At 42.3% G+C, this 13,976-nt stretch overlaps 1 protein-coding gene across 5 annotated transcripts in view; it reads left to right on the plus strand.

Moving 5' to 3' along the window:
• Positions 1–13,976, plus strand: part of FARP1 (FERM, ARH/RhoGEF and pleckstrin domain protein 1) — a 249,404-nt gene that overhangs the window by 198,431 nt on the left and 36,997 nt on the right. For 3 of the 5 annotated variants that reach the window (XM_060233637.1, XM_060233639.1, XM_060233640.1), the window contains exons 14-15: positions 8,469–8,659; positions 12,971–13,060. In XM_060233637.1, the coding sequence (XP_060089620.1) occupies positions 8,469–8,659; positions 12,971–13,060 (281 nt within the window). The remainder of the gene's footprint in view (positions 1–8,468; positions 8,660–12,970; positions 13,061–13,976) is intronic. The other 2 variants (XM_060233638.1, XM_060233641.1) reach the window with 1 other exon arrangement.

Genomic DNA, 13,976 nt, shown 5'->3' on the forward strand with positions numbered 1-13,976 from the left:
TCATTCCTATACTGCTAACTCATACTTCCACATACGCATACAATTCAGATATTTGTTTAGACAGCAGGCAAGATGCTAACTAAGAAATCTGTGGGTCTGTACTTGGTCAACAGCGAGGAGCTCAGCTGGAGAGAAGTTGATAATAATATTGTGTTTTGGCCGTAGAATTTCAGCTCATGGCCTTTTTAATATTGAAGCAGATAAGCAGAGGCCCATTTCTGAAAATGTAGGAGGAGTGTTCTGGAGGGCTGGGTGGGACCCTTAGGAACGCTCACTGTCTGTTGCAGCTGCATCCCAGTGCCCTGGATACTGTTATATTCCTTAGTGCTCCCTGACCCCTCAGGAAACAGCTTCTCAGGGGGCTGCAGGAGAAATGGGAAGAAATGCATTCTGTGAACTCATTCTGCTCACAGTTCGTTGGATCCAAGCCATTGCCTAAAACGTTGTCACCCTTTGTAATGTATAAACGATAGTGCTGGTATAAGCACATTGGTTGGGAAGCTGATACAGGCAGCATAGCCACCATGGTGAAGATCTCATTGCCTTCTTATTCACACTTCTTCCAACATGAAGTCTAAGCTGAAATAAGTTTGAGTCCAGTGGCGCCTTTAAGACCAACGAAGTTTTATTTAGGGTATAAACTTTCATGTGCATGCACGCTTCTTCATTCATGTGCATGCGCATTGAAGCTTATACCCTGAATAAAACTTCGTTGGTTTTTAAGGAGCCTCTGGACTCAAACTTTGCTCTGCTGCTTCAGACCAGCATTGCTACCTACCTGAACCTAAGTTGAAATGTTTGGCCAAGTTTTACAGGGACTGCTTTACATTAAAAAGTCAAAATAATGTCCTTGATTTTTAACAATGGAAACTTCTGCTGAGTGATAGTACGATAACTAGATTTCAGGCCAGCTTATCGTTTGCAACCTATTAATATCAACTATTTTATTTAAAAAAAAATATTTTTTTGCAAATTGTGTGTTTCCTTGTCGTCTCAGGGGGATAATGAAACACCATGGTATGATTCTGTTTCTCCCACTACTGATCTTGGTTGGTGTTGCCATTTCAGATAGATCATGCTCATGTCCACTTCAAAGTATCATCACATTAAACATTATTGTAGCTTACATGGAATATTAATTGCATCACAGGAAGCTGATCCAAATCCTTATGCAGCCTGTAAATATAGGGGGGGGGGGATCATGGGCTACTGCCACCTAATCCTTTTTGCGTGCATTCAATTCACTTCCTTTGATTAGGATCAAGTTGAAATGTGCTTCAAAAGTGAGCGAAAATTATACTGATTCTAAGAGGCAAACTGGAGGCAATTTTGACCATCCGTGAAAGCAGCAAGAAGTATGAGTTCCTGTTGATTCCTGTCTCCATGTTTCTGGGTCTCACATAAGAAGGAATGAGGAGTGTGTCTCCTCTCAGGATTATGGAACATCAGGTCCCATCATCAAGTGTATGGCACAGATTTCCAATTTCGGGTCATGTTTGAAAGAGGAAGTGCAGAGGCAGTTCACTCACACTTCCTTTGCTGCTGTTTCTACAGTACGTGTAAAGTGACCCTCCAGTCCAGTTTTGTTTTCCCAAGAATAATTCCTCAATTTTGTCTTTGATTCTTGTTTATATGCTTTGCCGTCTGTGGACAAAGTAATTTTTCAGACACTGATTTTTCTGAACAGGTAGAATCTTTCTGTGTAGCAAGTCAGATGCAGTCCCCCCCCCCCCTTTAACAGGTATTTAAAGATGTTTCCTTTAAAGTTCATTTTGAACATGAGCACATCTTGGGAGGGTTTGTTTTACTCCTTCAGCAACGTTCTTTGGACTTTTTGAATGTGAACACAGAGGCTCTCCTGTGCATCCCACAGTGTGTTGTTCTGCAGATTGGGTTGGGTTGTTAACCCAACAGTGGCATTTTAAGGAAGATATCTGTTACCCTTCCCAAACACACAGAAAAATTATCATTAGAGCAAGGCAGTGCCTTTGGCAGGGAGATTCCTATTGTGATTTGTTTCAGGTAACGGGAGGAAAGTTCCAGTTCCCTGTGCCCCGGAAGAGGGAAGGTTCTACAGATTGCAAAGCTGGTCTTTCAAAAAATTTTTTAAAGCAGTTAACTTTTTATTGATGTTAGTAAAATAGAAAATTTGCACCTAACTGAGTTGTATATGTGTTTCTCCCCCCCACACACACACACAAATGAAGCTATCTTAGACAGAACTTTTTCAAAATGGTCATGGAAATTATAGTAAAATGCTTAAAAATAGTTTTGCCCTAGTGATGGTTCACAACCGTGGTAAAGGTGTATTGCTTTGTTTGTTTTTTACTGAAACACTGGCAAAGGTTAGGGATGGGATATCTCTAAGAAAAATGCATTCTGAGTTCTATGAAGCAAGTGGATTCCCTCTGTCTCTCTCACACACATGCACAAAACACCCTTTCAGTGGCTTCTCGTTGGAGAAAGATGAGCCTCATGTTACATCAGTAAAAACAACTTGGGTATAATAGGTTCCCCCCCCCCCCCCAGTGAAATGAATAAAAGTCTTGTTGGAAATGCATGTGAAAGCGCAGTTGTGTATGGCAGCAGAAGTTGCCACCCGTAATGTGAACTGCCAGAGACAGCTTTTCATACCCTGCTAGAGTAATTGCACCAACATGCCCATACCACCATTTGCTCATTTTCTTGGAAGTTATGGTAAAGTTCTGCTGACAGAATGGATTTTGGTCTGTGAAGCTGGGTTTCCTCTCCTTCCTTTTCCTGCTGCAGCCTAGACTGACCCAAGAAATGCTGCTTATGGAGGACGGGGAGTGGGAGAGTCACAGGTCTGCGAGAGAGAGAAGGAATGGGAGGAAATCATGCCTGCACCCTCATGACAATTTCCTGCAGGATTCAGCCCCATTACCTTTAATGCATGATTTCCAACATGAAAGTCTGAATGGGAAGAATAATGTGTAAAGCCTTTTGCTGCTTGGAGAAAGGCATGGGATATTTTAATCCAGTTCTTTATTTCCCCACCACTGTTTTGGGTGTGCATCTGACTTAACTCACTGACCACAGCCAACCCACTAATGCACAAACTTTAGTTCTTTCTTTATCTGCCGCTTTGGTGCATTTTATAACTTTTCAATAATACCTGAACGTGCATTTAAAAGGCAATGGCAAATTATTATTTTTTTCAAATACTGGGATCTTCATTCTCATTCTTGTCATTTGTTTAACAGTGTTTCAAAGAGACCTCTTTTATTTAGCTGTATGCACTGTTTTGTCAGCATGTACCTCTATGGGAGGAAAAAGCCTTTTTTCCCCACTGTTCTTTCTTTATTCTCAAAGCATGGTGTATCTTCTGTTCCTTGCATTGTTTGCCATAACAGCCCCTATGTCATTTTATTAGAATGAAAAGGTAGCTCAGCTGGTAATGGAAGCGTCTGTATCTTCCTTTTCCAGTGATCCTGCGTTGATATAAAATGCCTTCTTTCACAGTGACTGGCAAGGAACCTGCTTTGCAGACTTCTAAAATAGAAACTGGCAGGCAAGAGCAAGTGACTTCCGACATGAATATTTGGTCTCCTTGATAAAGATATGGAGACAGGCTTGTGTTTCACTTCACAGTGAAGGCAACTTTTAACACTATTTGTGTGTGGGGGGGGATGGTTTTTAGCAGGATCACTGTTGTGTGAGGAAGATGTTGACCAGAAATGGACAGTAGCTGTAGCTTCTGTTGACCAGAAATTGACAGTAGCAGTAGCTTGTATATGCATTCAGTGTTATTTAGAATTGTTTAATATAAATTTTATTCAGAAGAAATCCCCTTTTGTATATCCATATGTGCTTTAGGAAGTTACAGTCAAGTTCTTTCCATCCCTTTTGTTGTTTGCAATGATGGAAAGAACAAACATAGGAAGAGAAACACCCAATAGCGTTAAAAAAAACCCTTCCCGTTCCTGCTATTATGCAATTTGCAATCTCTTATCTTTTTTCCAATTAAAAGTGACTCTGTTTATGTGGCCAACAGCTGCAGTTACTGTCCAGTTTTTACTTGCCACTATAAATGCTATTATATATCCATGTAGCATGGACTTCGTTACTCAAGAGGGATGGTTTCCTGGCTACTAAACCTAATGCTGAATTTGGTGACTTCTTGTAAGCATGTCAAGCCAAAAATTATTTGTTTAATCTATGTATGCATGACATTAATTTTTGTTTTGCTTTTTTCAATTGCCTGTACTGAAGGCTTTTACCCTTTCTAACTGGTATCTTGCTGTAAAACTGTCTCTTGCTTAACTGTGCTATGCAGCTGCTGGTTGAAATATTCAAATTGAGTACATGTTCATTGGTATGATACACCATTCTCACAGATCACTCACAATCACCACCACCAGCATAGATACACATTTCAGGCTATGAGAGTCCAAGCTGTCCTTTCTGTTCCCTTTCCTTCTGTTTCTTGGAGCAAGGCAGCCTCTATCGGAAAACACTTACGTTTGCTGGAAATGAATAATTTTTGTGTGCGTGTGTGCATTTCTTGTTACATTTCAGGGGTGTTCACATATAAGCAACTCTGTTAATCTTAGCTTTCCCTCCCTTAAGATTAAATGCCTTTCTTTATTTGTTCCATGGAAGTGGCAGCAGAGAAGACATGACTGCATGTCATACATCCCTGCCTAGTCCTCATACAAAGGGGAGGACATGTATGTTTGTTTTCCAAAGGGATACATCCCCCTGGTGCTGGAGCAGAATGCATGTCTTCCCCAGAAATATACATATCCCCCCATTTCCCTTTTGGCAACTCCATTTTTATTAGTTAGGAAAAGGGTTGTATGAAATTAATGATCCATAGTTTGGTCAATGATCCATAGTTTGGTCAAATAATGAACTCTCCGGGCTCGTTCAGTTTATGAACCCTTGCTTTCTTTATTGTTACCTTCAAGAGTACTTTTATTAGCTACTTTCCCATCCTAGAGTTCTGGTTTCAATCTGCTTCTTGCTAATACATTCTCACTGAATGATCCTAATTTCTGCACATCATAGGACACCTTGTCTCTTTTTAGTTTTTGAGAATTTAAAAAATTGGTTATTTTTAAAATAAAAATGAGCTCTGCTTACCCTAATGCTGCTACAAAAGGCAAGTTAGATTCTGTTTTGCCTTCTCCAGGCTGACATATCACAATTTGACTAAAAACTGGATCTTGATTAACTATGATGCAAAGACCTTCCCCCAGTTTTAGAGTTTTTAAAGCTGACTGTGTTGCTTGATTGGCAATTAAAAGTATTTCTCTTGAAATTCTAGGGCTACATTATGATGGTTTCGATAAGGGCAAAGTAAGCAGGCAGGAAACAAGTAGACAGATTTTCTTAAACATAAACACACACACCTCTGTTGCTTTAATTTCAGTTTCTAAAAGTTCAGTCTCCTCTCTTTTACTGCCCTCCACCAGTATTTTGGACAGATATTAAACTACAATAAACATTCACTGGATAGCAAGTCAATAGATCCTTGAGCCAACTAAGGCTCTACCTTATTGTGGTAGAGTTCCAGTTCAGGTTCCGTTACAGTCACAATGGCAGACTTGTCTGTGAATGTAGAAATTAATGCATCTGGAATCTGTACATGAACCTGGTAAACCCACCTGCACCACAGCCACTTCCACATGTGATCATGTGCACCTTGCCAAGCATCTTCCATGAGCAGCCCTCATGGCTAGCCGTTAAAGGTGAGGGAATTGGGGTCCCCATCTACCAATGCTTATGCCCAACACAAAGGCAACTTCACACAGATGCAGACATCCTCACATTCCCTCACAGGGCAGGCTGAGTGCCAGAATTCCTCTATTTTTACTTCATGTTTGAGGTGAAACCTTTGTTCCTTTTGTCTTTTGTAAATGTAGTTTGAAAACATACCATTTATAAAACTTAGAAAATGCAACTTCGTGACTAAGGGCTCCCCTGCCCTTGTGCTTTTCTTCTAACTGCATTCCTTTTATTTCAAAATTATTGTATACAGTTGTGTACTAGTGTCAATAAAATTGGCATTTGTGTAACAAGCTGTGATTTTTCTCTCAGATTTTCCTGAGCATCCATTTAGTATGGAACTGTGGGTAAATTTATTTCATTAACAAGTTGTTTTTTTTTAAAAAACCCTACTTTGTGTAAGTGTTTTGTTTGCTTTGAGTAATTGTAGGGTACAGTATTGGATTTGGTGCTGATAAAAGATGCTGAAGACAAATTTGGCTCTTAATGGGCTGACACAAACATCTATACAAATTTTGACCTTGCTGATAAATAAATTGAATTTACCCTGTCTATGTACATTTTTGGTAATGTTCCAACTATTGACTGGTGTTGCTGCTGCTAGGAAACAAAACAATTCACAGTTAGGTGAAACTTCTAATTATGTTTGCAGTGTAGAATCTGTTGTGTTGAGTATGTGGTTTTTCAGACTGCATACACGCATATCAACTCTGGGCATTGTTTGCTGGCTGACCTGTGTTCATTTCTTTTAATGAATTTTTTTATAAAATGAAACAAAATCAGTGAGGAACGTGAGGCTCAGAAATGTTTGTGGGCATAACTTCTAGATGACTTCTAGCTTCATGGGAACACAAGATGTAGATTTTGATCAGCTTTCTGTCCTTCACGAACCATAACCTGGCTGTCTTGCAAGGATACATCTTAAAGCATCTTTAAGCATCATGTTTCATGTACCCACCATTGTGTACACAGCTGTGAAAATTTAAAGTTTTCCTATTATAAACATAACACCTTTTTGTGTGAATGTAACGCTAGCATTTCCACCTCAAACAACCAGAGGAGCATGGAATAACTCAACAAGGTATACCTTGCTTTTGTTATGTGTAGGAAGAGGAACAAAGTAGCTTCCTCCTAATGTTTTAGATGTGACTTTGACTTAGCAATTTATATTTTTCTCTAGACCCTGTTCCTCATAATGGCTCAGTTGAGACACTGTGCGAAACCATGATTTAATTAAACTGACTGTGGCTAGCAATACTTCCTTTAAGTTGTGGAGCCTTATGAGCAAAGATTCTACTTTGTGAGCTACTGGCATTCAAGTTGGGGGTTACTGCATGAATTAGTTTGCCTTGAGGCCATTTTTCCTGAGCGAAGACAAAAATGTGTGTGCCAGAGGCTAAAAAAACCCTGTGAGCTACCTTACACTAACTCAGCTTAGAAGGAACACTGGTGGCTGCCCCACTAACTGTGGTTGGTTGGGTTTCATCATACTAGGAGCTGCTGTTGAGTTATTAACCACAGTTAGTGTTAACTATGATTTCATGTGGTGTCTGAATACAGACACCCTAGCTTAATCCTGGTCTCGTTTTACCCTGTTTTCTGTGGACACCCTCCCAGGCTATAGAGATTAGGCAATCAAACCAGCATTTGTTGAAGGAGAAGCAGGGTTTGAGTGAGTGTGAACTGAACCCTGTCTTCATGAGTGAGCTGTAGTTAAAATAAACCATAGTTTTGTGTCATGTCTGAACTGAGCCACAGTCTCTTCTTTAGCACGCTCTGAAGTAATTTTAATGTTGCATTTTGGGTGTTTAAATTACAGGAAGGTGAAAAGGCTCTGATAAACGTAGGGTAAATCATTTTATTCGTGCTAAAGTTCTGTGCTAAAATTAAGTTCTGTGCTAAAATTAGCAGCAGTACACTGAAAATATTAACAGCTTTGGGGTTCTGTTTGCACATTATCTTTCTCTTACATGCACCTCTGTGCAAAACAAAGGCTTCTCAAACAGAAGGTGATGCTTTTGAACCTGGATGTGCCGTTTCATTTGAATATGGGATTTACCTGTCCCAACCTCTACTCCTTTCTTTCCAAGTCTAGATCACATGATCCTGAAGATCCTGCCTTCTCAAAGGTGTAATCTTCTAGTTCAAATATTATCTTCTACCTTCAGTGAAGCAATGAGGGAAAGTGCAAGGGTGGATCAGGGAGGAATCACGCAGGCCTGGAAATCTTTCTGCCAATCCCTTTGTGCATTGAGGTGGTGATAAACAAAATCCAAACAGGGCTGTTGTCTTTCACAGCAGGTTTGTCTGGATACTGTAAATTGTACTTGAGTTGGGGAAGACTAGAAATTTTGAAAAGCGTTATAGCTAGAACCGCCCACTTTTGAACAGGCCGCAGGTCAGCCAGTTTTATTCCCTTGCTGAGCTTAGCCAAAGTAACACAAATCCTGTGTCTGAGTTTAAGTATGAGTTGGATGAGCTCTAAGAAATAAAAACAAACCCATCCTCCATAGCCACTTCACCATGAACTCTGGAGTCAGTTTATCACATCCGAATACGCTAGCATGAGATGAAAAAGGCGGACGTTCTTTTCACCATTTCCTCACACAGAATTTCCTCTGATCCTTCCTGTGCGCGCAAGTGCCAGCTTATGCTAAGGTGGATACTGAATCATTCTGGGAAACCCCATTCTCAATGTTATTATGTTCTTCCTTCAGCAGGCTCTCTTGCTGGCAGCCCTCACCTTTCAGAACTGTCAATCAATTCCCAAGGAGGACCGCCCATGGCCAATGTGACGTTATCTCCTAATTTGAGTCCCGATAATAGGCAGGCTTCTCCATTGGTCAGCCCTCTGCTGAACGACCAGACTGTTATCCGAACCGATGATGAAGAGGAAGTCCGGAGAAAGGTATGGATGCTGATGTTACCCTTGTTCTCTTTTTTATTAGGATGCATGGCATGCCTTGAATACTTGGACTCCAGCATTTCTCACTTCCTCAACCGGACTCATTCCAGCCTCCTTTTGTTACCAGGAGCTGGCTGCTGCTTATTTTCACCTCTGACATTCCCTGGGGAAAAGGGGTCTTTTGGAAGTCTTTTTAAGGGAAACTGAACCTTTGATACACATGTTTTTCCACTGAGATACAGCCGTTCACACAAGAATGAGATTTGTTTATGAATCCGGCACATTTGGTTAGCCGGCTACCCCTGGTTTACCAGGAGTGCTGGTTCACAAAGTTTTTACTGAAGTAAGAAATACATTTGTGCATTTTTCCTCTCCCCCCCCCCCTAGAATACCTTGAATTCCTTGCTTGTTTCTTTCCATTGCCACCCTGCTCAATAATGTCAGGCACCTTGTTTGTGTTTACCCTTTAGCAGTAGAAGTGCCACTTTAGGGGGCCACCTACAGTTAGCCTGATCCTAATCTACTACTTGATCATCATAGAGAATGAGCAGAGTTTGGCTCTGTTTCTCAAGGAAAACAAAGTGTGTGAGAGAGAAACTGAAACCCCCCCAAGATCTCCTTGAGGACAGATCCCAGCTATATATCTTCCTCCAATCCTAAACGTGTTTACATGGACATTAAATCTCACTGAACTCAAGGGAATGTTCTGAGTACACATGCTGAGGATCAGATTTAAAGTGAGTGGAAAGCACTGTTTTATTCTCTGACACATTCTTGCTTGCCCCGTTGTGTGGCAGATTTTCCAAGAGGTTTGGAGTAAAGAAGTTGAACATCCATTTTGCAGGTTGTTGTAGGTCTCTTGTGTGTTACTTTGTGTCTTGGTTGGGAGATGATTTAAGTTTAAGTTTAGTCAGTTGAGGACATGCAGCAGCAGTGCTGTTTGCTCCACACTCCTGCATTTTGGAATTATACGATACACTTCAAAATAGGTGAGCCATGAATGAATAATCCTCTATTGGATTCTGTGGTTATTCCAGCTCAGGAAGAGAACTCTGTACCAAAGGCACTTCGAAAACATTATCTTAATCCAGAATAAGAATGCCCCAAAAAATCTATCCTTACATCTTTTTTGCTGGTAGTAAAGTATGTGGCCGTGTGTTGACCACTGTAGCAGAAAACTGAAGCAAGGCAAACTACAGAGGCATACCCATGGGGAGCCTCAAGCATGCAGAAAATGGCTTACTTTCAGCCAGGGCTTTTTTTGTAGCAGGAACTCCTTCGCATATTAGGCACACACCCCTGATGTAGCCAATCCTCCTGGAGCTTACAGGAGGCCTTGTACGAAGAGCCCTGTAAGCTGTTGGAGGATTGGCTACATCAGGGGTGTGTGGCCTAATATGCAAAGGAGTTCCTGCTACAAAAAAGCCCTGGGATTACCAGCACTGGGTTGGGAAATACCTGTAGATTTGGGGGATGGAGCCTGGGGAGGACAGATCTCAGCAGGGTATAATGCCACACAGTTCACCCTCCATAGCGGCCATTTTTTCCAGGGGAACTGAACTTGGTTGTTTGGAGATCAATTATAATAGCGGGTGATCTCCAGGTGTTACCTGGAGGTTGGCTATTCTAACCATTGTCCATATTCTTTTGTGCCAACCCATTATCAGGGGCAGTTTCTCATCTTCCCAGGGCTTTTTTTGAGCAGGAACACAGTTCCGGCTGGCTTGGTGTCAGAGCCTAATATGCAAATGAGTTCCTGCTGGGCTTTCCTCACAAGAAGTCCTATGTGAGACAACTGCGATGTCAGGGGGAGTGGCCTAATATGCAAATGAGTTCCTGCTGGGCTTTTTCTGGGAAAAAAAAGGCCTGTGTGAAACAATGGTGATGTCAGGGGTGTGTGGCCTAATATGGAGTTCCTGCTCCAAAAAACCCCCCTGCCTTCAGCACCCAAGAAAGGCCACAACAGGGAGCAAGAAGACGTGCCATGAAACCCCATAAGCATGGGGGCAGAATACAGGAGCAAGCATTCACTCTGCCTGGTGGGCTTTAAAGGAAAGAAATCAGCTTGCGCACAGCTTAAACTGGAGTGGCCATGGAGGTCCTTCTCTGGAGCTTGTAGAAGAAAGGGAAATTTCTGAGCTGCTCATGTTGATTGCAGGGAAGTTATTACAGCAGAAAGTTGTCTCTGTTGTCTGCAAGCCTCTCTGCAGGTCTGGGACATATCCTCAGGAGAAAGGCAGAGGAACCTGCCTCTCACGGAACCATTGAGAAGCTTGCACCAAAGTGTCTGCCTTCTTAGCAGAATGAAGTCTGGGAGAACTCCCCACCCCCGCTTTGCCTACTGCAGGCCAAGGTAGAAGAATATTCCTTTATGGCACAGTGCATTGGAGCGAGGAAAAGGCCTTTAAGCTCTGAGTGCACCTGTTCTTCAGCAGCTTAAAGAGTCTTTGGGGGGAATTAATTAGAATCAGAGGAAACACTTCCTTCAGTTCCATATTTGCCTTCTGAGGACTCTTAAGCTGCAATGCATAAAGAGTCTTGAACAGCTCACAGCAGTGATGACCACTTAGTGGCTTGGCAACCACATGTGGCTCTTTCACATGCCATCTGTGGCTCCCCTGGGTGCTGTTTCCCAGTGGGAGTTGTGGTTGACAGGTATTTCCCACTTAGCACAGAGAGAGATTCTAGGCACCCTGCCTCTTGCAATACTAGAGTTCGACTTGAAGGGAACTCTTAACATAAAGGGATGCATATATCTTGTAACATTCAGTTCTGGAGAAATGTCGACTGAGGGGTGACATGATGGAGGTTTACAAGATTATGCATGGGATAGAGAAGGTAGAGAAAGAAGAACTTTTCTCCCTTTCTCACAATACAGGAACTTGTGGGCACTCTATGAAATTGCTGAGCAGTTGGGTTAGAATGGATAAAAGGAAGTACTTCTTCACCCAAAGGGTGATTAACACATGGAATTCACTGCCACAGGAGGTAGTGGCGGCTACAAGCATAGCCAGCTTCAAGAGGGGATTGGATAAACATATGGAGCAGAGCTCCATCAGTGGCTATTAGCCACAGAGTATTGTTGGAACTCTCTGACTGGGGCAAATGATGCTCTGTATTCTTGGTGCTTGGAAGGGGTAACAGTGTGAGGACTTCTAGTGACCTAGCCCCACTGATGGACTTCATGATGGCATCTGGGGTTTTTGGCCACTGTGTGACACAGAGTGTTGAACTGGATGGGCCATTGGCTTGATCCAACATGGCTTCTCTTATGGAGAACTTAGAAGCTTGCACACCGCTGTGTGTGTGCAGTCTGGCTTGCCAATCCTCTCCCTCCAGATACAGAAGGGCTGGCTATGGTTCAGGGAGTGGTAGGGAAAGGCAATACTGCATGCTCAGAGAGACCCTGGCAATCGCAAAGATTTTACCTTTTGCATCAACGTTTACATCTTATTGTCTGTGTGCTTTGGTGGGGAGACACACAGGGCATACAGTAGTCATTTGGCTCTTTTGGTTGAGAATAGTTACGGATATGGCTCTCTGAGAGCTGTGGAGTAAATACCACTGATTTACAGAACCCTGGGGAGAATTAATGTTAGAACTGGGGGATGCATTTCTTCTGGCAGACAGCCACCCAACCCCAACTTCACATAAAACCACCTTATGCAACAGGAGATGGGATTTTTTTTTTAAATCTCCCTTTGTACATGATGGCTTCAGGTGCGAGAAGAAAGTCAGGGAAGGAACATTTCCCCTAGCCTCTAAAACGGTGCCCTCTTCAGCTGTGCAGAGCTAGCAGCCAGCCTCAAGGCATTCTCTAATGCTGAAAATTTGGGGGTGGGGGGTTAAACACCTTCAAATCCATACTGCTAAGGAAAGCTCAAGGCTACCACCCCCAAACCTTTGCCATTTCACGTTACACACCACAGCGTGGAATATTTCAGGAGGGCGGGAAAGAAAAGATGCGTCCCTTTTGTTTCTTTTCTTGTCTGACTTTGCAAGCTCCAAACAGGACACACACTGGACATGGGCATTTGTTGGGTCCTGTTTTCCCTTCCTACCCTCCACCTCTGCCTCTGCTGCCATTGTATTCCTGTAATTAGGATTTCATGCTTATTTCTGGCAAAATAAAGCTGGTGCTATTAAGTCTTTCTCTGCAAGTTTTCAACTGCTAATATTTCAGCATCCATTCAGAGTTCTTTAATTTTCAATGGTCCTCCCGCTCCCCCCTCCCCATTCTTTCTTTTATTCAAGAGTTTGGCTTTGAGCACAGAACAAAAGTGTTTTTCCCCTCCCTTTTCTTGTAATTTTCAGAGGTTTCCAACGGATAAAGCATACTTCATTGCAAAAGAAGTGTCCACAACGGAACGGACGTACCTAAAAGATCTTGAAGTCATTACATCGGTATTTTTTTTTAATTTGCTTTGAATGTAAAACAAGACTTGATCATTACCATTTGTGCCTGTTCATCTTTCTTTTTGATTTGCGCCTGTTCATCTTCTACAATGAGATTATCTTCTGGCTTGGAAGAAATACCCCTTTCTTTGCAGCGATGCTAGAAGCCATTTGTGGTGAGGCAGTAATTGGAGTTACTTAACCGCAAGAAAGGGGGGAGGGTTGCTTTGAAATGGTGGCCTGTTTTAGTTTCTCCATGTTTTTAAAAAAACTCAATTCACTGCCATCTTTTTAATGTTAACACTTTGAATTCCAGATTTTTATTGTACGGATTTGTAAGATTCTCCTCCAACTGTGCTAGCCCTACCTATGGAGTTGTGTTCTTAAGTGCTTTTTTTATTGCCTGTCATTCCAGCAGGAAAAATTCAGGCACCTTTTTGACATATGCGAGAATATCGGGCTGCCCGCATGATGAATGACAATTGTCACCTCATGACAAAATCTTAAATCTTGTGAGCTGCAAGAGAGTGGCTGTTGCAGCAAAGAGACAGGCGAGCTCTTCAAGCAATATTTAATATGCTGCTTCTTCCCTGCAGCCTTCTGGTAGGGAGAAAATAGCCACAAGCAGGACTTTTTTTGTAGCAGGAACCCCTTTGCATATTAGGCCACACCTCCCTGATGTACCCAGTCCTCCTGGAGCTTACAGTAGGCCCTGTAAAAAGAACCCTGCAAGTTCTTGGAGGATTGGCTACATCAGGGGTGTGTGGCCTATTATGCAAAGGAGTTCCTGCTACAAAAAAAGCCCTGGCCACAAGGTTTATATAGTACTTCTTCCCATGGAAAGGGAAGGCGTGAACCCAAGGCCTACTCCTGATCTCTCCCCTCTGCCTCCTGAGATGGAACCTTCATGTGGATATGCCTGAAT

This window comes from Heteronotia binoei, chromosome 3, assembly GCF_032191835.1.
Source record: "Heteronotia binoei isolate CCM8104 ecotype False Entrance Well chromosome 3, APGP_CSIRO_Hbin_v1, whole genome shotgun sequence".
NCBI lineage: Eukaryota > Metazoa > Chordata > Lepidosauria > Squamata > Gekkonidae > Heteronotia > Heteronotia binoei.